Source organism: Oncorhynchus clarkii, chromosome 5 (genome assembly GCF_045791955.1).
Source record: "Oncorhynchus clarkii lewisi isolate Uvic-CL-2024 chromosome 5, UVic_Ocla_1.0, whole genome shotgun sequence".
In the NCBI taxonomy this organism is placed as follows: domain Eukaryota; kingdom Metazoa; phylum Chordata; class Actinopteri; order Salmoniformes; family Salmonidae; genus Oncorhynchus; species Oncorhynchus clarkii.
In genome coordinates this window covers 44,708,496-44,734,670 of record NC_092151.1, presented here as the reverse complement: position 1 = coordinate 44,734,670, position 26,175 = coordinate 44,708,496, and the positions used below count along the sequence as shown (strand labels likewise).

The 26,175-nt window shown below is 43.0% G+C and overlaps 1 protein-coding gene across 2 annotated transcripts in view; it reads right to left on the bottom strand.

Moving 5' to 3' along the window:
* The window catches only part of LOC139408905 (rab GTPase-activating protein 1), a 131,205-nt gene extending 107,101 nt beyond the window's left edge, over positions 1–24,104 (bottom strand). Inside the window, exons 1-2 of one of the 2 annotated variants that reach the window (XM_071153348.1) lie at positions 23,967–24,104; positions 662–870 (exon numbers count right to left, since the gene is read on the bottom strand). In XM_071153348.1, the coding sequence (XP_071009449.1) occupies positions 662–817 (156 nt within the window). In that variant the 5' untranslated portion in view covers positions 818–870; positions 23,967–24,104. The remainder of the gene's footprint in view (positions 1–661; positions 871–23,966) is intronic. The other variant, XM_071153349.1, reaches the window with a different exon arrangement.
* Between the last annotated feature and the right edge of the window lie 2,071 nt (positions 24,105–26,175).

Below are 26,175 nucleotides of genomic sequence, written 5' to 3'. Positions count from 1 at the left end.
AATGGCCCAGATAGAGGAGAGTGAGAGCCTGACTGTCTTGCCCGTGTAACCTGACCCCATACAAGAGACACAGCTCAATCCTCCTGACAGCATATTCGTGATTATTTACAGTAAAAAATTGAAAAAGAGCATGGAATGGGTTTCTTAATCAGATGATTAGTTGCAGTATGTGAGTGATTGCCTTGGAAGGGGGATGACACGAGATTGATTCCCTGGTCACTTAACATCAGTGGTGGGAGAAGGCAGGCGTGTCTGCTGCTAGTATGAGGATTCTCCACTGATGTGGAGAATCCAATGACCCACCGACTGAGGCCGTGGTATTCAGGTGAGTTGACTACGAAGAAATCAAGCCGATCGAGAGTTTCACACACCTGTCCCGATTCGCTCCCTATTCCTTCCCCTTGGCTTGAACCCTCTCTTTGTTTGCACTTTGCCGATCTGCAAGGGGCAGGACTAGCCTAAGCAATATGGTGGAAGGAACCTCCATCACAACATTGCTTACAATCTTAAACCTACCCAAGCACTTTAGATCTGCCGTGCAAACATCATATGGTTAGGGGCTTAGGGCCCAGGTGAAGGGGAAGGGAGAGAGTGAATTGGGGAACTCAACCAGATGTCAGAGTTCTGTTTACTCTGCCAGGCACTCTTTATTTCGTCTTACCTTCAGTCCGGTCTTTTCGTCATCGCTACCGTTATTAGTGGAGGAGCCTGGGGTGTCGTCCCCCAGGCGCGACACCAGCACAAAGTCCTCACTGTTCAGGGTGGACACGGAGTCGGACGACACGCTAATTTTCCCCACCGAGGCCTTGTCATCCATGACAGCTAAACCAAGCCAGGCTCATGAATGGAGTTGGAAATGAGTAAAATCACCTAGAAAAGGAAAAACAAAAATAAAAAAGGTCATGATGAAATGAGGCCGTGCTTTTTTTTATTTAACGCGTAGTCGTCTCAAGAAGAAATGATAGGGGCATTATCTGGGAAAGTATCAAGGACTCCTACAGGGAGGCTAGGTTGAGCGTGTGCAGTTACAACTAACCACCAGAGGGAGGAAACACTGAGCTAGTTCTGTTGACAGAGAAAAGGGGAAAGAGTTTTTTGAGAGAGAGCAGAGTGAGAATAGAATGGAATGAGAATAGAAGAGAGTGAGAATGGGAATAGAATAGAGTGAGAATAGAATAGAGTGACAATGGGAATAGAATAGAATGAGAATAGAGAAGAGAGATGTAAAAATAATCCCATCCATATTTTGCATTGTAAATTGTGTCTTATTCATTTCAGTAAACAGAGAATCTAAAACGTATCATCAGCAAAGTAAGAGAATGCAAGGTAAAGCCACAGTGATGCCAAAATCAAATGTCATACAATACAAAGTCCTTTAGATGTGTGGATGGATATGAGGGAGCTGAGCAGTCAGAAACATCCCCACCATCACTCTAGTGTATTTCATGGAGAATACACCTCCAGTAGGTAGCCTCCATCATCTCCATGGCAATATGCAAACAAGAAACTAAAATCACGCCTATTATTAGGCCTACAGTACACACACTGACTGTTGTTCGCCTCCATCTCAACGCAGCTCTGCTCTACATCCTTGTCATATGCATCCCCTGAAGCAGTTCACATAATCCCACAAGATTCCGCTGACTCCCATCACAACTGGGCTGCACGACTAGGCTATGTGACTGTAATGTAGTTTAACCAATACAAATCTTCACTTTGCTGAGCAGTAGGAAATGATTTACCCAAATCATGTTCAAAACCGGGCTCATTTACAGTCTAATTGTCGAAGAAGAAAAAAATAACCTGGCAGTTTCTCTTCCCAGCTCCCCAGTGAACTGAACCACCATTTTGATTCCTCGGAGTCAAGGAGCTAACAACATTTACAGGAAGAGAACAGAGGGAAACAGAGCAGAGAAAGAGAAGGGAGGTGACAATGTGTGTAACAGGAAGAAAAGTGCAACACAAGGTTTTGGCAGAGGATCAAGAACCGTACAGGAGGCTATTTTTGGATCCTTCCCCTTCCCAACAATGGAGTACTAAGAGGAACAGACATGGGAGCAGTTCACACAATGGCAATGGCTCGGTGCTTTACAGTATGTCAATAACACACACTTCAAGAGTGATTACTCACGAAACCAGGACGAAAAAATACCATGATTTGGGCAATTTTTACATAATTTAATCCATAGAATAGTATTTTGGAGGAAGGATTGTTGACATATATTTGACATTTGTATCAAAGTATAAGAAATAAGAAATCATCAATAAAAGTTAGCATATTTTTACATTAAGGCCATACACAGGCCTCCTTAAAGACTTAAAGACTACATTATGTTTAATCTGTAGGTGCTACAAAGCAAAAATGGGTGTTATTTGAAGCTGTACTGCTTGCTCTGTTGATTTCAATATAATAAAAAAATACATTCATTAAATGAATATTGACAAAAATACACACTAATATTGAAAATAAACCATTTTTAATTTGGCTACTTTTTCAATATATTGTTGAACATAATATACTCTTAGGGGCATATCAAAGATCCATAGTGGGATCTCAGCTTGTTTTAAAATTATGGCAATTTTTCCCTGAGAAATTGGTATATATTAGGCAACGTAACCAATCACAGCCCTACTTTACTTGCATCATTGCACATCCTGAAAATCACCAGCAGAGGTCGACCATTTTGAATCCATTTTCACATTCACACTGTTGGTAATGCTTACAAATTGGATCATAACGCTAAAAGTAGCAGAGATACCACTCTGGAACTTTGATATGCCCATATAGTAAATGGTGGTCCTATAAAATCCGCACTGCGGAGAACGCAAACGGAATCCTGGAATCCAGACATTAAAACAGAGTTCAACAATATTTTTTTATTGAACTTATTAGAACATTCATTAATTTGCCGAAGATTATTATGAGACATGAACAAAATCAGTGATTAGTATTTTCCTTTAACTTCTCTGTCGAGGTAACAGCACATGAACGCTAGAACTTTGTGTAGCCGTTAGCGATGAAGCTAATGTAATGACAACCGCCTTCTGGGAAAAGGGATCCCCCCCCCAAAAAAACTGCCTATGACTGCCTGGCAGAATGATATCATGATATTATTCACATCAATCCAGTGGCCATTTGTTTTGAAAACTGCAATCACATGAGCGCTACAGAAACGTTAATAGCCAATGGTCAATTGCTGGTGCACACTTGAATTAAAGGGTACCTACACCCAAAAAAAATCCAAGACCTCAAAAGTGGTTTCCTGATGTGGTTGAAGCTCTGTGGACTTACAACATTCAATTTTTTTTTTCTATTTAGAGAAATTGGGATTTTGAGAGTGAAATACCTAAAAAATAAAAACTGGGAAAAGCAGAAACCTGGAAAAACATAACAGAGAAACATTTATTTGAGAAAAAAACTGAATCAGGCAAAAAAATAAAACATATTTTATAAAACAGATATAAATGTTCAACAATATATTTAAACATTAGCCAAATAAAAAATATATACAGTATCAGTCAAACGTTTGGACACACCTACTCATTCAAGGGTTTATCTTTATTTTTACTATTTTCTACATTATAGAATAGTAGTGAAGACATCAAAACTTTGAAATAACACACATGGAATCATGTAGTAACCAAAAAAGTGTTAAACAAAACAAAAAAGATTTGAGATTTGAGATTCTTCTAAGTAGCCACCCTTTGCCTTGATGACAGCTTTGCACACTCTTGGCATTCTCTCAACCAGCTTCATGAGGTAGTCACCTGGAATGCATTTCAATTAACAGGTTAAAAGTTGTTAAAAGTTAATTTGTGGAATTTATTTCCTTCTTAAAGTGTTCGAGCCAATCAGTTGTGTTGTGACATAGTAGGGGTGGTATACAGAAGATAGCCCTATTTGGTAAAAGACCAAGCCCATATTATGGCAAGAACAGCTCATATAAGCAAAGAGAAACGACAGTCCATAATTACATTAAGACACAAAGGTCAGTCAATGCAGGAAAATAAGAACTTTAAAAATGTCTTCAAGTGCAGTCACAAAATCCATCAAGCGCAATGATGAAACTGGCTCTCATGAGGACCGTCAAAGGAAAGGTAGACAGAGTTACCTCTGCTGCAGAGGCTAAGTTCATTAGAGTTACCAGCCTCAGAAATTGCAGCCCAAATAAATACTTCACAGAGTTCAAGTAACAGACACATTTCAACATCAACTGTTCATAGGAGACTGCGTGAAATCAGGCCTTCAAGATAAAATTGCTGTAAATAAACGAAGAAACACAAGCAATGAACATTACACCGGTGGAAATCTGTCCTTTGTTCTGATGAGTTCCAACCGTGAGATCTGTCTTTGTGAGACCCAGAGTAGGTGAACAGATGATCTCCGCATGTGTGGTTCCCACCGTGAGGCATGGAGGAGGAGGTGTGATGGTGCTTTACTGGGAACACTGTCTGATTTATTTAGAATTCAAGGCCCACTTAGCCAGCATGGCTACCACAGCATTCTGCAGCGATATGCCATGCCATCTGGTTTGCGCTTAGTGGGACTGTCATTTGTTTTTCAACAGGACAATGACCCAACGCACCGCCAGCCTGTGTAAGGGCTATTTGACCAAGAAGGAGAGTGATGAGTGCTGCATCAGGTGACCAGGCCTCCACAATCACCTGACCTCAACCTAAATGAGACGGTTTGCAATGCAAAGCAGCCAACAAGTGCTCAGGAACTCCTTCAAGACTGTTGGAAAAGCATTCCAGGTGAAGCTGGTTGTGAGAATGCCAAGAGTGTGCAAAGCTGTCATCAAGACAAAGGGTGGCTACTTAGAAAAATCTCAAACATATATTTTTGGGGGGGTTACTACATGATTCCATGTGTGTTATTTCATAGTTTTGATGTCTTCACTATACATTTTTATATTTTAAATAGTTATGTTAAAAACATTATTATTTTAAATATATTATAGAACAAGCAGTAAAGCTTCAAATGAGCATTTTTTTGTAGCACCTACAAATAAATAAAAAATGTGTCTTAGAGAGTCTTAAAGGGAGGCCTGGATGAGGCCAAAATGTCATAAAAATGCCAACTATGATGAATTATTTCTCAATTACAATTTTAGATACAAATGTCAAATATATGTCAACAATCATTCCTCTAAATGACCATTCTATAGATCAAATGTCATGAAAATCCCCAAAATCATTACATTTCCCCCCCCCCCAGGTTTTGTGGGGCATCTCAATTCAATTCCAATTCAATTTAAGGGGCTTTATTGAAATGGGAAACATATGTTTACATTGCCAAAGCAAGTGAAATAGATAATGAACAACAGTGGGCAACCACTGTTTCCACCTCATTTTGTGGGCACATAACCTTTGGCAGCCTTTCTCAATAGCATGGCTATGCTCACTGAGTCTGTACATAGTGAAAGATTACATTTTGGGTCAGTCACAGTGGTCAGGTATTCTGCCACTGTGTACTCTCTGTTTAGGGCCAAATAGCATTCTAGTTTGCTCTGTTTTTTTGTAAATTCTTTCCAATGTGTCAAGTAATTACCTTTTGTTTTCTCATGATTTGGTTGGGTCCAATTGTGTTGCTGTACTGGAGCTCTGTGGGGTCTGTTAGTGTACAGAGCTCCAGGACCAGCTTGCTTAGGGGGCTCTTCTCCAGGTTCATCTCTCTGTAGGTCATGGCTTTGTTATTTATGGAAGGTTTGGGAATCGCTTCCTTTTAGGTGGTTGTAGAATTTAACAGCTCCTTTCTGGATTTTGATCATTAGCAGGTATCGGCCTAATTTCTTCTCTGCATGCATTATTTGGTGTTTTAGGTTGTACAAGGAGGATATGTTTGCAGAATTCTGCATGCAGAGTCTCAATTTGGTGTTTGTCCCATTTTGTGAATTCTTGGTTGGTGAGCGAACCCCAAACCCCAAAATACTTATGCATGTTGTTACTGTCTTATCATACTCTTGGGCAAATAATACATTTTCTAATAAGTTCAAAACATTTAGTTGATTTCCTACTAAGTTCAATACATTTTTGATTATTGTTGAATTCTGTTTTAATGTCTGGATTCCTTGATTCTGTCCATATCGTGGATTCTATAGGGCTCTACATGAGAGCAGAGCAGGGTTCTCCCCAAAGAATGTGGACTGACTGCGCCACTATGTAATGAAAGTAAAAAATATATTTCCTTTTTTTCTGTTATCAGCAGCTAAGTTTCCATCCAAATGGCAACAGATTTTCACAAAATATGGATGTTGTGGTGTTTCCACCAAACTGACTTGTTGGGGAAAGAAACCAGTGCGTGATAACGTAGTGCCCACAAAAAGTATGAACTGAATAAAAATGTAAAGTTCAATGTGTTTCCATCGCATTTTCAACACGATAGTTAGGTCACAAAGATTGTTGTGTTAAATAGCAAATGTTCCTACTCTGATTTTAGCAGGTGTGCTCTAGCCAATAACAGCTCAAAGATACAGTGTGGGATTATTAAAGGATTTACTTGCCAAATGGCAGTCAAGCATCGACCATCAAGTCACCAGAATAAGATCCTCAATATTTTTGGGAAATGAGCATCAAGTTCATCACTGAGCACTTTCAAAACCCTGTGAAATTCATCATAACTTATTTCATCTGGAGTCTAGGCTGCGATTACAGCTGTGAGTCTTTCTGGGTAAGTCTCTAAGAGTTGTCTACACCTGGATTGTGCAACATTTGCCCATTATTCTTTTCAAAATCTGGTCTTTCAGGTCTTGCATAGATTTTCAAGCAGATTTAAGTTAAAACTGTAACTCCGCCACTCAGGAACACAGTCATCTTGGTAAGCAACTCCAGTGTAGATTGGACCATGATTTAAGTTATTGACCTGATGAAAGGTGAATTCATCTCCCCGTGTCTGGTGGAAAGCAGACTGAACCAGGTTTTCCTCTACGATTGTACCTAAACCAATAATTGAGTTTAACAGATAATTGTATGTGTGGGGTATAGAGATGAGGTAGTCATTAAAAAATAATGTTAAACACTATTATAGCACACAGTCCGTGCAACTGATTGTGACTTGTTACACACATTTTTACTCCTGAACTTATTTTGGCTTGCCATAACAAAGGGGTTAATATACTTATTGACTCAAGACATTCAGCTTTTCATTTTTTATTCATTTGTAAACATTATTCCACTTTGACATAATGGGGGGGGGGGGTCTCAATTTGATCCATTATAAAGTGAGGCTGTAACACAACAAAATGTGGGAAAAGTCAAGGGGTGTGAATACTTCCTGAAGGCACTGGGCTCCAATACGATACCGGAAAGATACATTTAGTTTGAAACTATTGCGATTCAGTTTGATTGAGAAATCTACCGGATCCATATGCATTGGGTGCATATAACCCATTAGGGTGTCCTCCCCACTGGGCTCAGAATGACAGAAATAAGACTTTGATTATGGTAATGCGTCTTAGCAGAACATGCAACTCATGCAATGAAGCAGCCAATAAAACGTTGTTTTGAAACATTTGCTAAAAAATGCAATTAGAGAGGAAAACACCATTCTAAACAGCGCACATAATAGCGGTTCCATATGTGACAGAGATTAAAATCTCTGTTAGAAACACAGAAATAGGGGGAATCTAAAGATCCAAAAACTAGGATGGGGTTGATAATTTGACTACGATTGTGCCTTTGGCTTCTGGACAACGAAATAAAGTTGATATGAAAACCAATAGAACAGGCGAGAAATGGGTCCAATAGGGAAGTAAATGGAAAATACATTTACATAAATTGTCCAAATTTCTCCTGTCGATACAGAACTAAATGGAATCGCTCAAAACACTTCACCAGAAAGCATGACTTAAACCACAGAGGAATCGAGGATCATTATCTCCTTGAAAGACAAGAAGCCAGCAATTTGGGCAGCGCGTGTGGCAATGGGCCTAGTTGATTATTGTGTTGCGGCTGTCAACGAAAGCATCTCAATTACGTGCGAAGATAATGTGCCTTGAGTATAGTTTAAAGTGTTGAGACAAGAAGAAGGGGAGGGGTGTGTGGTGAAGATATAGGCGAGCCTCTCTCCAGAACGGCTCAACTGTCTCCCGCAAAATGCTTGCACATGCATTGTCTCATTGTGTGAATTGTTTGTCATTTTTATTTTTGTTCCCCATTACATATGTCGGTCAGGTTTTCATCAAGGAACCCTCTGTACTTTGCTACGTTCATCTTACCCTCAATCTTGACTAGGGATGCACAATATATCGGTGAACATATCGGAATGTCTAGTTTATCGCCCCGATGTTTCCAAACAGATGTCAAAGCTGATGTGAATACCTATATAATTAGGTACATGACGTAATGACGCCGCGTAAAATGTAGCGCGACACGTGAAACACAGCATTCCTAACCTAGCACACAACGTCTGCTGTGTGGATCGAGCAGTCAACAAGTCGAGCAGTCATTTGAAAGAGTAAGAACATTTCAGAGACAACTCGAAGGCGAAATCCATTAAAGCCAAGATAATGGAATTCATTGCCCATGACAATCAACCGTTCTCTGTCGTGGGTGATGTTGGCTTTTGCCGACTGGTCGAGCCCCGGTACACACTACCAAGTGCGCTATTTTTCAGACGTTGCCCTAACGGAGTTACACAGTAATATCGTCACTGCTATTAGCTTCACGGCTGACATTTGGACCAGCGATATCATACAGAGTCTGACAGCACAGCGGTTCTTTGAGGATTTTGTACTGAGGAAAGTTGTTTTGCATGCTCATGAATGTGCTGGTTCTCATACCGCTGCTGCCATTTCAATGGCATTTGAGAACATGTTTGAAACATGGAAACATGAACACACTAGCAAGCTCAATTCAAACAACTGACTCAATAAAAAAGCTCATCAACTGTGCCTGCAGCAGACGTGATACCCTCTGTCATGGAATTGAAACGCCTGCTCAACAAAACTGCCGACACAAACGAGTCGGTGGCATTACTTTACTGTGTCGACACCGTGCTCGATGCTAGGTACAAGGAACCACTACTTCGATGCAGACAAGGAACAGGGTTTACGTGAAATGTCACATACACAGTTGGACAAGGTGGAAACGGACACAGTGACAGTGCGCACCGAGGAAGAGAGGCCACGGACAGACAGAGGTGAAACTTCACTACTTGACATGTATGATGAAATCCTGGTAGAGAATGAAACAACTGAACAAATAAACATAGAAACAGCACAGCAAGTAAGTGAAAGAAATCGGTTTTGATTATGTTTTACTGGTAATGGGGACATACGTAAAGGTAAAAAAAATAACTGTTTGGTTAGTGTGGTGTGTGTGTGTGTAACCTTAATTTATGTAGGCAAGTCAGTTAAGAGCAAATTCTTATTTACAATGACGGCCAACCCCGGCAATACCCGGACGACGCTGGGCCAATTGTGCACCGGACTATGGGACTCCCAGACTCATAGCCTGGATTCGAACCAGGGACTGAAGTGACACCTCTTGCACTGAGATGCAGTGCCTTGCAGTGCAGTGTGTGAGTTAACTATTTAACTGTACTCAAATGCTTAAAAGGCCGCTAAAAACTTTTATACTGGTTATCGGTATCGTTTTTTTGTCAAGGAAAATATTGGATATCAGTATCGGCCAAAAATGTCATATTGGTGCATCACTATTTACTACACTCAAATCAAAATCAAATTTGTCACATGCACCGAATACAACAGGTGTTGTTCACCTTACGGTGAAATGCTTATTTACAAGCCCTTAACCGACAATGCAGTTAAGAAAAATACCTAAAAATAACAAACAAATAATTAAAGAGCAGAAAAATAACAATAGCGAGGCTATATACAGGGGGTACCGGTACAGAGTCAATGTGCGGGGGCACCGGTTAGTCGAAGTAAGAGGTAATATGTACATATGTCGGTAGAGTTATTAAAGTGACTATGCATAGATCATAAACAGAGAGTAGCAGCAGTGTAAGGGGGGAGGGGCAATGCAAATAGTCTGGGTAGCCATTTGATTAGATGTTCAGGAGTCTTATGGCTTGGGCGCCCCAGTACTGCTTGCCGTGAGGTAGCAGAGAACAGCCTATGACTAGGGTGGCTGGAGTCTTTGACCATTTTTAGGCTCTTCCTCTGACACTGCCTGGTATAGAGGTCCTGGATGGCAGGAAGCTTGGCCCCAGTGATGTACTGGGCGGTGCACACTACCCTCTGTAGTGCCTTGCGGTCGGAGGCCGAGCAGTTGCCATACCAGGCAGTGATGCAACCAGTTCTCGACGGTGCAGCTGAAGAACCTTTTGAGGATCTGAGGACTCATTGCCAAATCTTTTCAGTCTCCTGAGGGGATTAGGTTTTGTTGTGCCCACTAACGACTGTCTTGGTGTGCTTGGACCATGTTAGTTTGGTCCAAGCACTGGAAACTCTCAACTCTCAACCTACAGCCCCCTCGATGAGAATGGGGGCGTGCTCGGTCCTCCATTTCCTGTAGTCCACAATCATCTCCTTTGTATTGATCATGTTGAGGGAGAGGTTGTTGTCCTGGCACCACTGTCTCGTTGATGTCGGTGATCAGGCCTACCACTATTGTGTCAACAGCAAACTTAATGATGGTGTTGGAGTTGTGCCTGGCCATGCAGACATGAGTGAACAGGGAGTACAGGAGAGGACTGAGCACGCACCCCTGATGGCCCCCTGTGTTGAGGATCAGCGTGGCGGATGTGTTGTTACCTACCCTTATCACCTGGGGGGGCCCGTCAGGAAGTCCAGGATCCAGTTGCAGAGGGAGGTGTTTAGTTCCAGGGTCTTTAGCTTATTGATGAGCTTTGAGGGCACTATGGCGTTGAACGCTGAGCTGTAGTCAATGAATAGCATTCTCACATACGTGTTCCTTTTGTCCAAGTGGGAAAGGGCAATGTGGAGTGCAATAGAGATTGCATCATCTGTGGATCTGTTGGGGCGGTATGCAGATTAGAGTGGGTCTAGGGTTTCTGGGATAATGGTACTTATGTGAACCATGACCAGCCTTTCAAAGCACTTCATGGCTACAGACGTGAGTGCTACGGGTTGGTAGTGATTTAGGTAGTTTACCTTAGTGTTCTTGGGCACAGGGACTATGGTGCTCTGCTTGAAACATGTTGGTATTAGAGACTCAGACAGGTTGAAAAGGTCAGTGAAGACACTTGCTAGTTGGTCAGCACATGCTTGGGGGAAAACGTCCTGGTAATCAGTCTGGCCCTGCGGCCTTGTGAAAATTGACCTGTTTAAAGGTTTTGCTCACATCAGCTACGGAGAGCGTGATCACGGTCTTCTGGAACAGCTGGTGCTCTCATGCATGTTTCAGTGTTACTCGCCTTGAAGCAAGCATAGAAGCAATTTAGCTCTTCTGGTAGGCTTGTGTCACTGGGAAGCTTGCAGCTGTGCTTCCCTTGTAGTCTGTCTGTAATAGTTTGCAAGCCCTGCCACATCCGACGAGCGTTGGAGCCGGTGTAGTACGATTCCATCTTAGTCCTGTGTTGACACTGCCTTTTTGATGGTTCGTCGGACGGCATAGCGGGATTTCTTATAAGCTTCAGGGTTAGAGTCCCGCTCCTTGAAAGAGGAAACTCTACCCTTTAGCTCAGTGTGGACATTGCCTGTAATTCATGGCTTCTGGCTGGGGTATGTACATACAGTCACGTCATTGATGCACTTATTGATGAAGCCAGTGACTGATGTGGTGTACTCCTCAATGCCATCGGAAGAATCACGGAACATATTCCAGTCTGTGCTAGCCAAACAGTCCTGTAGCTTAGCATCTGCTTCATCTGACCACTTTTTTATTGACCGAGTCACTGGTGCTTCCTGCTTTAGTTTTTGCTTGTAAGCAGGAATCAAGAGGATAGAATTATGGTCAGATTTGCCAAATGGTCGGCGAGGGAGAGCTTTGTATGCATCTCTGTGTGTGGAGTAAAGGTGGTCTGGAGTTTTTTTCCCTCTGGTTGCAAAATTTAACATGCTGGTAGAAATTAGGTCAAACGGATTTACGTTTCCCTGCATTAAAGTCCCCGGCCAATAGGAGTGCAGCCTCTGGATGTGCGTTTTCCTGTTAGCTTATGGCCGTATACAGCTCATTGAGTGCGGTCTTAGTGCCAGCATCGGTTTGTGGTGTTAAAGACAGCTACGAAGAAGATAGATGAAAACTCTCTTGGTAGATAGCGTGGTCTATAGCTTATCATGAGATCCTCTACCTCAGGCGAGCAAAACCTTGAGACGTCCTAAGATATCGTGCACCAGCTGCTGTTTACAAATATACATAGACCGCCACCCCTTGTCCTACCAGAGGCTGCTTTTCTATCCTGCTGATACAGTGTGAAACCCGCCAGCTGTATGTTAATCATGTCGTCGTTCAGCCACGACTCTGTGAAACATAAGATATTCGTTTCTAATGTCCCGTTGGTGGGATATACGTGATTGTAGTTCGTCCACTTTATTATTCAGCGATTGAACGTTGGCCAATAGTAACGATGGCAAAGGCAGATTAGCCATTAACGTCAAATGCTGTGTATTATATACCATTTTGTAGCTCTGAGTCTTTACTTTTATCCAATGTAAAAAAAATATATTAAAAAAACAATCATATTTTGCTACATAAGACAGATTTGAGCCGGTCGGTCACATATCCTCACTGGCATTTTCATTAATTGTCATGTCAAACACTGTATTCAAAGTGCCCACTTGGAAAACTAATGATTATTCTAATTCTAACAGTTCACCCAAGTGTTTTGATTACATGAGGACAAAGATCGTACTTTTTGGAGAAATGTCCTCTGGTCTGATGAAACCAAAATAGAACTGTTTGGCCATAATGACCATCGTTAAGTTTGGATGAAAAAGGGGGAGGCTTGCAAGCCGAAGAACACCATCACAACCATGAAGCACAGGGGTGACAGCATCATGTTGTGGGGGTGCTTTGCTGCAGGAGGGACTGGTGCACTTCACAAAATAGATGGCGACATGAGGGAGGAAAATTATGTGGATATTTTGAAGCAACATCAAGACATAAGTCAGGAAGTTAAAGCTTGGTCTCAAATGGGTCTTCCAAATGGACAAAGACCCCAAGCATACTTCCATATTTGTGGCAAAATGGTTTAAGGACAACAAAGTCAAGGTATTGGAGAATCCAACACAAAGCCCTGACCTGATTCCTATAGAAAATGTGGGCCGAACTAAAAAGAAAAGTGTGCGAGCAAGGAGGCCTACAAACCTGACTTAGTTACACCAGCTCTGTCAGGAGGAATGGGCCAAAATTCCTCCAACTTATTGTGGGAAGCTTGTGGAAGGCTACCCAAAACGTTTGACCCAAGTTAAACCAATGCTACCAAATGCTAATTGAGTGTATGTAAACTTCTGACCCACTGGGAATGTGATGAAATAAAAGCTGAAATAAATCAATCATTCTCTCTACTATTATTCTGACATTTCACATTCTTAAAATAAAGTGGTGATCCTAACTGACCTAAGAGAGGGAATTTTTACTAGGACTAAATGTCAGGAATTGTGAGAAACTGAGTTTAAATCTAGTTGGCTAAGGTGTATGTACACTTCTGACTTCAACTGTAGCTGTTGCCACCCTATGGAAATAAAGCAAATTTAGAACTTTTATCATTCAAAAACATAAATCAATTTGAAAAATACATAAATCGCCCAGCTCTACTATAGACCGATAAGCATGACGATCAAATGTAGTTAAATTGGGGCGGCAGGGTAGCCTAGTGGTTAGAGCGTTGGACTAGTAACCGGAAGGTTGCAAGTTCAAATCCCCGAGCTGACAAGGTACAAATCTGTCGTTCTGTCGTTCTGCCCCTGAACAGGCAGTTAACCATAGGCCATCATTGAAAATAAGAATTTGTTCTTAACTGACTTGCCTAGTTAAATAAAACAATATCTAAAGCCCCATTCAGCAAGTAGCCTATAGCCAGATGACAGTCGTGTTTCCGGTAGCTTACTTTAATTCTGGTAAAACACCATTTTCAACAGTGCAGAGATAACAATAACAGGTCGCCTACCTCAGGTAGATCAGCGCGCGAAGCTTGGCACAGTGCGCAGTTTGACTAGGCTACTGATATTTCCTGGGGACAGCATGCTAAATGACAGCTACATGCTTAGTTCCACACTGGAGATGATGCACCAGTTGTCACTAAAAGATGAGGTATTTTCAGAAGTGAATATAATCAACAAAGTAATATGATCAACAAACATTTTCAGCGATTTGTGATGTTTGAATACATTTTCTGACCGAAGCATGCTGGATTTGAATCGGTTTTGGGTTCTCTTAAACAGTTGAATCGAAATGTCCCACTTCTATCACGGCTGTCTCGATTTTATTTTAATACGGTATGACTTTACTCACATAAAATCTGTGGATGGCCATTTTCTGCTATAGACTGCAGGAAATGGCAGTTACAGGTGTTCAAAATTGCACCTTGTTAAAAAAAATAGACACTGAGCGGCATTGCCTTCACGTGCACAATGAACAGACTCAGTGAGATGTGTGCATCATTATTTTCAAGTCACACAGACACACACACACACACACACACAACACAGATGCACACAGGCAGAACTTCAAAACACACACATGGGATGGTTAGACAGTCACATGCATGAACGTACAACCAGACAAAAACACACGGAATACACTGGCTGAAACTGAAAACAACGTGCACTGACTCACTCACACAAGATGCTATTTCCAGTGGCGACACGTCATTCAGGGCAGGTGGTGCAGAGCCCTACCTGTTTTGAGACCCACATTTCTTTTTTTACATGTTATTTTGGCATTAATACGTGTCACATATCAGTTTGCAAACAACGTAGAACTTGTTTTTATTTTTTTATCATTGCGTTAATAAACTCATGTCTCTCTCACTAGCTTTAAGCACCAGCTCACAGATCACCGCACCTGTACATAGGCCATCTGTAAATAGCCCATCCAACTACCTCATCACCATATTGTTATTTATTTTGCTCCTTTGCACCCCAGTACCGCTACTTGCACACTCATCTTCTGCACATCTGTCACATCTACCTCATTTGCACTACATAGGCTTTCTCTATTGTGTATTTGACTGTATGTTTGTTTACTCCATGTGTAACTCTGTGTTGTTGTTTGTGTCGCACTGCTTTGCTTTATCTTGGCCAGGTCGCAGTTGTAAATGAGAACTTGTTCTCAACTGGCCTACCTGGTAAAATAAAGGTGAAATATATATATATTTTTTTTAATAAAACCGCATACAAACATGGTCTCTTTTTTACTTTCTTGACTAAGGCAGCTCCAAAATGTCAGAAAGTCGGGGGCGTGCTGGTCTCCATTTAGCTGTAATGTCCTGAGGCAGTGAGTGAGAGAGGGATAAGGAGAGAGAGAGATCGGCTTTGGGATTTTGTTTTATTTTTCCAATGTTGTAAATAGTCCTTTCATTGGTTCATGATTTTGTTTATTGGAATTCTTTCTTTTGAAGCAATGCTGGTGTCAGCTTGGTTGGTTCGGTCCAACGCCAGCTGACAGAGGGCTCGTTTCTGGGCTCAGCTCTTGGGTTTGAAGTGCTTTAAATTGCAGACTTGAATTTGGACATGAATTTAGATTTAGCCAAAAATGTCATGATCTTTTCTGTATTTTCATTACCGCTGGAAAGCGGCCCAATTCTGCCCTACATGCATTAGTTGGTGTATTCCTCTGGACTTGTAGAATTTCCCCACAGAATTCTGCATGTAGGGTGTCCCACATTTTAAAGTCCAGTTTATTGAGTGGCTCCCAAACCTCACTTCCGTAAAGAGCTATTGGTAGGATTACACTCAAATATTTTGGTCCAAATCCTAATTTCATTTTTTATTGCATACAATGCAGGCTTCTGCGGGCTTTTTCTTTGAGTGCATTCACTGCCATATTAAAGTTCCCCGACGCAGATATGGTCAGACCAAGGTAGGTGTCATTTCAGTGTGTTCAATTATGTTGTTGTACAGGGTGAATTTATATTTATGTTTCTGACATCTCTCTGGAGGACGCTCTCTCTCTCTCTCTCTCTCTGGAGGACGCTCTCTCTCTCTCTGGAGGACGCTCTCTCTCTCTCTGGAGCACTCTGGAGCTCTCTCCCTCTCTGGAGCACTCTGGAGCTCTCTCCCTATCTGGCTATCTGGAGCCCTCTCCCTATCTGGAGCTCTGAAACCCTCTCTCAGGAGCACTCTGGAGCTCGCTCTCTCTCTGGAGCACACTGGATCTCACTCTCTCCTGCTCTCTGGAGCGCTCACTCTCTCTCTCTGGAGCTCGCGCTCACTCTCTGGAGGATGCTCTCTCTCTCTCTCTCTCTGGAGGACGCTCTCTCTCTCTCTCTCTCTCTGGAGGACGCTCTCTCTCTCTCTCTCTCTGGAGGACGCTCTCTCTCTCTCTGGAGGACGCTCTCTCTCTCTCTGGAGGACGCTCTCTCTCTCTCTGGAGGACGCTCCCTCTCTGGAGCACTCTGGAGCTCTCTCCCTCTCTGGAGCACTTTGGAGCTCTCTCCCTATCTGGCTCTCTGGAGCCCTCTCCCTATCTGGAGCTCTGGAACCCTCTCTCAGGAGCACTCTGGAGCTCGCTCTCTCTCTGGAGCACACTGGATCTCGCTCTCTCCTGCTCTCTGGAGCGCTCACTCTCTCTCTCTGGAGCTCGCTTTCTCACTGGAGCTCTCGCTCTTTCTCTCTCTGGAGCACGCTCTCTCCTGCTCTCTGGAGCGCTCGCTCACTCTGGAGCACTCTCTAAAACTCTCTCTCTCTCTATGGAGTGCTCGCTCTCCCTCTCTATGGAGCGCTCTCTCCCGTGCTCTCTCTCTCTCTCTCTCTCTCTCTCTGGAGCGCACTCTCTAGCGCTCTCTGGAGCTCTCTCTAAAACTTTCTCTCTCTGGAGCACTCTAAAACTTTCTCTCTCTGGAGCGCACTCTCTAAAACTCTCTCCCTCCCTCTGCAGCTCTCTCTTCCTCCCTCCCTCCCTCCGCAGCTCTCCCTCCCTCCCTCCGCTTGCTCTCCCTCCCTCCCTCCGTAGCTCTGTCTCTGTAGATCTCCCCCTCTTTGTGCAGCTCCCTCTCTCTTTCTCTCTGTAGCTCCCTCTCTCTTTCTCTCTGTAGATCTCTCTCTCCGTAGCTCTCTGTCTGTAACTCCCTCTCGCTCTCTCTCGTTACCCCTCTCTCTCGCTCGTTACCCCTCTCTCTCTCTCTCGTTACACCCCTCTCTCTCGCTACCCCTCTCTCTCTCTCGCTACCCCTCTCTCTCTCGCTACCCCTCTCTCTCTCTCGCTACCCCTCTCTCTCTCTCGCTACCCCTCTCTCTCTCTCTCGCTACCCCTCTCTCTCTCTCTCGCTACCCCTCTCTTTCTCGTTACCCCCCTCTCTCTCTCTCTCACTCTCTCGTTACCCCCCTCTCACTCTCTCGTTAGCCCCCTCTCACTCTCTCGTTAGCCCCCTCTCACTCTCTCGTTAGCCCCCTCTCTCTCTCGTTAGCCCCCTCTCTCTCTCTCGTTAGCCCCCTCTCTCTCTCTCTCGTTAGCCCCCTCTCTCTCTCTCGCTAGCCCCCTCTCTCGCTAGCCCCCTCTTTCTGTCTGTGTAGCTCCCCCTCTCCCTCTGTCTGTGTAGCTCCCTCTGTCTGTGTAGCTCCCTCTGTCTGTGTAGCTCCCTCTGTCTGTGTAGCTCCCTTTGTCTGTGTAGCTCCCTCTGTCTGTGTAGCTCCCTCTGTCTGTGTAGCTCCCTCTGTCTGTGTAGCTCCCTCTGTCTGTGTAGCTCCCTCTCTCCTTACCCCTCTCTCACTCACTGCCTCAGGACATTACAGCTAAATGGAGACCAGAACAACAAACTGGACAAACAAGAAAGACTGAAATACAAGCTGCTGATGTTTCCCCCCTCCCTCCCTTTCTCTCTCCCCTCCATCTTTTTCTAACGCATGTATAGGAAGAAAGCAAATGGGGGTGATGCTAAGTCTGACTGCTGAGCTAACGCTATGACTGCTGAGCTAACGCTATGACTGCTGCGCTAACGCTATAACCCCAGCTTCTGTCCTGCCTAGCTAGCTGTCATGTCAGCTAGGTGTCGCCATGACAACACCACCTATTTATCCCTTCAGAGAGACCATCTTGACATTTCGAGATGTTCCACATCTTGACAAAAATGTGGTACGGTTAATGTAGCCGATCTTCTACAGTTGGCTGGGCTGTTAATAAAGCCTCTCATACAAATGGTCATCAGTCAGACTACTAGAGGAGTTAGGCTAGGGTTTACTCGATACAACTGCCAGACGAGGTTGGTTACTTGGGTCCGGCTCGTTACTCAGCTGCCACAGCCTTTCAGTGGCGGTCAGCTATGTCTTCAGTCCTGGCACTGCAGGGGGACTCTTAAAGCCTTCGATCACACCGATAGTGTCATTACGCAAAATAGTACGCAGCATGATCTGGATGTTTGTGCAACAAAAGTTCAACATGCTACCATTTCTGTCAAGCCGTCTACACACACAGTCTGATGCATACATTCGATAAATCCAACATATACGCCACGCAGAACGCACTGCAACTGTCTCTGCAACGCAATGCTGCAAGGCAAACGCAGCGCTCCATCGGAAATTAATGTACTTCTTTCGGGTGTACCAAAATGCAATGTCGGTGTGATCGAGGAGTTGACTCTCTTCCCTCTTTCACTCTCACTCCCTCTCCAGCTGAACTGGCTGCTTTAAAGGCCTGCCAGGCCAGCTGAGCTCTCCCTCTTCTCTCAGTGCATCTCATTTCAGGGAGAGGAAGACCGTGAGTGTGAATACTCAGGCTTGCAACACATAGGCTAGCTTCAACCAAATTCGCTGCAGTGATTTAAAAAAGGCAGAGACGGGGCGGGGGGGGTGTTACAGAGTTGAGCTTGGGACAGTCGAATCACGAGTGGCGATGCACAAAAGAGGAGAGAGAGAGAGAGAGCGAAAGAGAGACAGAGAGAGAGAGAGACGGGAAAGGAAAGCGAGAAACGGTGACAGTCACTGAATCACATTGTGCGGTTGATGATAACCATCTTATTCAGAAGAAGGCACTCCGTCACAAGCTTACAGTGGCTCGGGGTGGTTAACGGATATTCACGAAGAGATCTTACACAGTTTCCTATCATAACCTACTAAAACAGTATTATGTGGAAGATAAACGGTATCCTGCCCTTTTACTACGCTGAACAAAATTATAAAAACGCAACATGTAGTGTTTGTCCCATGTTTCATGAGCTGAAATAAAAAGACCCCAGAATTTTTCCATAGGCACAAAAAACGTATTACTCTCAAATTTTGATGGAGCACGCAATTGGCATGCTGAGTGCAGGAATGTCCACATGAGCTGTTGCTAGAGAATTGATTGTTCATTTTCTACCATAAACCACTTCCAACGTCGTGCACTTGCCCAGTCATGTGAAATCCATAAGGGCCTAATTTATTTATTTCAATTTACCAATTTCCTTATATGAACTGTAACTGCATGTTGCGTTTATATTTTTGTTCAGTGCATTCGGAAAGTATTCAGACCCCTTGACCTTTTCCACATTTACAGCCTTATTCTAAAATGTACACAATTATTTTTGTTCCTCAATCTACACACAATACCCCATAATGACAAAACACAAACAGGTTCCTATATTTTTACGAATGTATTAAAAATGAAAAAAATTCAATATCATATTTACTTTGTTGAAGCACCTTTGGCAGTGATTATAACCTTGGGTATTACGCTACAAGTTTGGCACACCTGTATTTGGGGACTTTCTCCCATTCTTCGCTGCAGATCCTATCAAGCTCTGGCAGGTTGGATGGGGAGCGTGGCTGCACATCTATTTTCAGGTCTCTCCAAAGATGTTCCATCAGGTTCAAGTCCGGGCTCTGGCTGGGCCACTCAAGGACATTCAGAGACTTGTCCTGAAGCCACTCCTGGGCTGTCTTGGCTGTGTGCTTAGGGTCGTTGTCCGGTTGGAAGGTGAACCTTCACCCCAGTCTGAGGTCCTGACCGATCTGGAGCAAGTTTCAATAAGGATTTGTCTGTACTTTGCTCCATTCATCTTTCCCTCGATCCTGACTAGTCTCCCAGTCCCTGCTGCTGAAAAACATCCCCACAGCATGATGCTGCCACCACCATGCTTCACCGTAGGGATGGTGCCAGGTTTCCTCCAGAAGTGACACTTGGCATTCAGGCCAAAGAGTTCAATCTTGGTTTCATCAGACCAGAGAACCTTGATTCTCTGAGAGTCTTCAGGTGCCTTTTGGCAAACTCCAAGCGGGCTGTCATGTGCCTTTTACTGAGGAGAGGCTTCCATCTGGCCACTCTACCATAAAGGCCTGATTGGTGGAGTGCTGCAGAGATGATTGTCCGTCAGGAAGTTTCTCCCATCTCCCCAGAGAAACTCTGGAGCTCTGTCAGAGTAACCGTCGGGTTCTTGATCTCCTCCCTGACCAAGGCCCCTCTCCCCTGATTGCTCAATTTGGCTAGGCGGCCAGCTTCTGAAGAGTCTTGGTAGTTCCAAATGTTCCATTTAAGAATGATGAAGGCCACTGTGTTCTTGGGGACCTTGGGGGTCCACTGGGAAACACTGACCAACACTTTGGTTCTTACTCTGTCACAATAACCCCTTCCTGGCTTTTTTGGAAGGTACCCTTCCCCAGATCTGTGCATTGACACAATCCTGTCTCGGAGCTCAAAGGACAATTCCTTCAACCTCATGGCTTGGTTTTTGTTCTGACATGCACTGTCAACTGCGGGACCTTATAAAACCAGGTGTGTGCCTTTCCAAATCATGTCCAATCAATTTAATTTACCACAGGTGGACTCCAATCAAGTTGTAGAAACATCTAAAGGTTGATCAGTGGTAACAGGATGCATCTGAGCTCAATTTCGAGTCTCATAGCAAAGGGTCTGAATACTCAAGTAAATAAGGTATTTATGTTATTTATATTTAATACATTTGCAAACATTTCTTAAAACCTGTTTTCGCTTTGTCATTATGGGGTATTGTGTGTAGATTGATGAGAAAGGGGGGGGGGTACCTAGTCAGTTATACAACTGAATGACTTTAAATGAAATGTGTCTTCCGCATTTAACCCAACAACTCTGAAACAGAGAGGTAGGGGGGGGCTGCCTTAATCGACATCCACGTCTTCAGCGCCCGGGGAGTGAAAGGGTCTGAATACTTTCTGCATGCAACGTATGTATATGTGACCGACTACCTCGATTCGGTTTTATGTAGCAAAAAAAATACACTTTATCTAATCCTTGGCCTATATTCCAATCGGACTTTGGTGCAGGTCATGTTGTTCTTCACATTACCATCTCTGGTAAACACACACTATATCAAATTAAATCAAAGTGTATTTGTCACATGCACAGGATACAGAAGGTGTAAACGGTACAGTGAAATGGTTACTTGCTTGTGCATAGTAGCAATATCAAAAATAGAAAGTACACAGAAAAATATTTTATAAATATTTTATCATTATTAGATGATGCTTACCCAGACACACTTGTCTAAATTGATGGGTCGTGTGAAAGAAATGCTAAAAGCACCTCCCAGTCACATCTAGCTAAGTAGATGGGTCACTATGGTCTAGACATCACACATTCATGAAATACAATAGATAGTCGTAATCACCCCCAGACACACTGGCTAAGTTGATGGGTCATGTAATCATCTAGCGAAGTGGAATATTTTGTTTAGACATGTAGCTAGTTAGTTAGTTAGTTAGTTAGTTAGTTATCTAAACAATGAATCACAACCCCAACCCATACTACTAGCAATAAAAACGGATTGTCATAGCTAGCCACCGTGTATGAAATTATGTAGTATGAGTCAGCAGGGAGCGAAAGCTAACCAACTAGGTTCAATGTTAGCTAGCTAGCTAGCAGTATAACAACTGACTATAATAACTAGCAATGCAAATGGCTTTCTGACATACAAGAAAATATTAATGCACAGACCACACAACATTCGCTAGGGTGTGGTGCCAGTAGCAGGAACAGCGGCAGCTGGTAAAGAATGCAAGCGACTTCAATGGCGAATTTCTCTGAACATGGGAAAAGATATATCACCAGATTCTCAGGGAAAACATTAAAGGTTGAAGAAGCAATACTCCAATCAGCAGCTCCATACTACTTGTCAGACATAGAGAACTGATACTGTATACTGGTTGTTGGGGTGGGATTGCCGTGAGTGGCTATTGATAATTTTAATGTATTTCTTATGTCTTACTCATTATTAGGAAGAATGACGGACCAAATTGAATGTTAGGTACGAATTTTATTGAAGATTATATTAATCATATCCATTAAAAAGGTACAATTTGGGTGCAGAGGCTTAATTTCATAGAGATCTAATTATATTTTAACAAAATCATGCTTCCGGAAGGCTAATCTTAACTGTTTCTTACTACAGAAACAATTTCAGAACAATCTGAGATGGTGAGTAACAAAATCCTCTTTAATGTGCTTTTTGAGGTGGAATGACTCATAGGAGACATCCTCCAGAACAACTGACTATTTGGTTTAGTAATAGGTTCGCTGCGAACACCACTTGTGAAAGTTCTCATGGGGCAAGTGCAAGCCTTATCCTGTCTGACTCCTGTCCTGGACATGGCTGTCAATAGTACACATCCTAGATGCTACTGCCAGGCTGACTGGCTGACATAATGCAACAACAGCAGGGCCTATACCTGGAGTTGCACACCATTCAAGGCTACGTGGGGTAGCCTGGCACAGAATTCAGAACTGCACACAGTCAACAAAAACTCCAACAAACACTGATCATAGATAACTGTAGGCCAGGGAACGTTCCCTTACTGTGAGCACCTGTAGGTTTTTATGCAAATATTTGAATATGGCTCAGGAGGAGGGTGTGACAAATACAGTTGTTTTTGTCGACTGCTGCCTGTATTTCAGGTGAGTGAACAAACTTCAACTGGCCTGGGCTCCGTTACCATGACTACCGCTACTCATAATCACCAAGGGAGAAAGGGCTTCTCTATGGAACGCCAATTGGGTATTTTCTTTGCGTGTCAAAAAAAGATTCAAACGGCGTTCCATACTTCTTTCAAACTACAGGCACCAGAGAAATGCGGCACGTGTTAATGCTGAGGACTAATTCATATCCATTTGGCTAAATTCCACAGTCGTCGTTAGTCAGTCTTACCATAGCTAACTGACGTCAAGGCTGTCAGGGTCAACTAGCTGTCCCTGACATGTCATCTAACGTTACGGGTAACGTTAAAACAGTAACATATAGGCTATCCGTGGTCATTTACCCTGACGTCATGTGTCCTGTAAATCATCAGGTCGGCACTAACTAGCCATCTGCCAATACAGATGATAGGATATTACAACTACCGAACCCAGCAACTACTGTTAGCTAGCTAGCGAATTTAGCAGTCCTCGTCATTTGCAAATAACGCCAACGTAAGGTTACGATAGAGCGGTAGTTGTTTCTGCAAACAAATGCATTTCCAGTTGACACACGGTTGAGTACAAGAAACGGTAGCTGGCTGGGACCGGGTAGAGCTAGCTCGCTAATGTTAGATTGTTACTGTAGTTAGATACCGAGAAAAGCAAGCAGCGAAAGCACTACCTCGTTACGTTACACCCGCTAGCCTAGCTAGCTACATAACTCTGCTTTCTCCAGCCAACTTCGTGATGCCCCGAGTTTATGCAGAAATGTTCATTTGCCGTAACACTAGTTGGCGGAACACTAGCAAATGTTACTGTCTAGTTCGGACATAAAACCGTCAGCGAAACCGCTCGGCCTTCAAAGTGATGCACAAACCTTGAACGTTCGGCAGCCCACTGAGCTAATGTTGGCTTAGTTACAGTAGCCTGCTATTTAACAGCACTTCAAAATATCTCCAGGCTAAAAGTGTCCTGTTCAGAGGAGACACTCAGCTTATTTATTTAAACACAGACATGCATATACGTGTCGAATATCTTACCTGTTTCGACAATTGTGTGTTATTCCAAAGACGGTTACCATAACATTGCGCTAGCTAGGAAGCTAGCTACATCTGCAACAGCATTTAGGGCTGTAAACACAACGCAAAAAACCTACTGCGTTGGCGCATGCGTAGTACAACACACCTCCTTCGAGTGTATCAGGAAAAGCACTCCCTGAGACCGATCTGGTTATTGTCATCCAGACCAGTATTACATTTCAAAGTGTATCTTTGCAAAATAATAAAACAAGGCTATATGAGAAAATTGAGAGACAATGTCGGATAAAAATCGAATGAAGTGTCAAATAAGTGACAGATAAACATATTCTGCATATGATTCAGTCATCAAGTTTCAAGTTTTTATTAGTTGTATGAACGGGATACACATGGTGTATATATACACCGTCCAACGAAATGCTTACTTGCAGGTTTCTTCTCGACAATGCATCAACAATAAGAAATAATACAACATATAAAATAATACAAACATAAAGTAAATGGTTCAGTAGAATATAATAAATATTTTTGCAGCAGTGTAAAACAGGAAGGCAAAATTATAGTCAAATAAAACAACATTGTATTAGTCACATGCTTCGTAAACAACAGTGAAATGCTTACTTATGGGCCCTATCCCAGCAATGCAGAGAGAAAGAAAATAGAGAAATAATAGAAAAGTGAAACACATAATAATACAAGTAATAATAGATATGTGTAATGATAACAAGGCTATATACAAGGGGTACCAATCCCGAGTCGATGTGCAGGGGTACGAGGTAATTGAGGTAGATATAACTAGGAATAAAGTGACAGATAGTAAACAGTAACAGTACGTTAACTATTTACATAACTATTTAGCAGTCTTATGGCTTGGGGGTTTAAGCTGTTCAGGGTCCTGTTGGTTCCAAACTTGGTGCATTGGTACCGCTTGCCATGCAGTAGCAGAGAAAACAGTCTATAACTTGGTTGGCTGGAGTCTTTGACCATTTTTAGGGACTTCCTCTGACATCGCCTGATATAGAGATCCTGGATGGCAGGGAGCTTGGCCCCAGTGATGTACTAGGCCATAGGCACTACCCTCTGCAGCACCTTGCAGTCAAATTTCAAACAGTTGCCATACCAAGTGGTGATGCAGCCAGTCAAGATGCTCTAAATAGTGCAGCTGTAGAACTTTTTGGAGATCTCAGGGCCCATGCCAAATCTTTTCAGCCTTCTGAGGGGGAAGAGGCTTTGTCGTGCCTTCTTCACGACTGTGTTGGTGTGTTTGGACCATGATAGAGCCTCAGTGATGTGGGAGGCAAGGAACTTGTAGCTCTCAAACCCGCTCCACAATAGCCCCTTCGTTTCCTGTAGTCCACGATCAGCTCCTGTATCTTGCTGACATTGAGGAAGAGGTTGTTGTCCTGGCACTACACAACCATGTCTCTGACCTCCCTATAGACTGTCTCATTGTTGCAGTGGTGAAAAAAGTACACAATTGACATAGTTGAGTAAAGATACCTTAATAGAAAATGACTCAAGTAAAAGTGAAAGTCACCCAGTAAAATACTACTTGAGTAAAAGTCTTAAAGTATTTGGTTTTAAATATACTTAAGTATCAAAAGTAAATGTAATTGCTAAAATATACTTTAGTATCAAAAGTAAAAGTATGAATCAAATTCCTTTCATTCAAATTCCTTATTTTAAGCAAACCAGACGGCACCATGTCTCCGACATTATTTACAAACAAAGCGTGTGTGTTTAGTGAGTCCACCAGATCAGAGGCAGTAGGGATGACCAGGGATGTTCTCTTGATAAGTTTGTGAATTGAACCATTTTCCTGTCCTGCTAAGCATTCAAAATGTCACGAGCACTTTTGGGTTTCAGGGAAAATGTATGGAGTAAAAAGTACATTTTAAAAGTAAAAGTTGTCAAAAATAGAAATAGTAATGTACAGATACCCCAAAAAACTGAGTAGTACTTTAAAGTATTTTTACTTAAGTACTTTAAACCACTGCATCGTCATCGGTGATCAGGCCTACCACCGCCATGTTGGCAGCAAACCGAATGATGGTGTTAGAGTCATGGGCGGCCAAGAAGTTGTGGGTGAACAGGGAGTACAAGAGGGGACTTAGCACGCACCCCTGAGGGGCCCCGTGTTGAGGGTCAGCATGGAAACTCACAGCCAGACCCCATGGAAACAATAGCATCTGCTAAAAAGAAAATAGAGCAT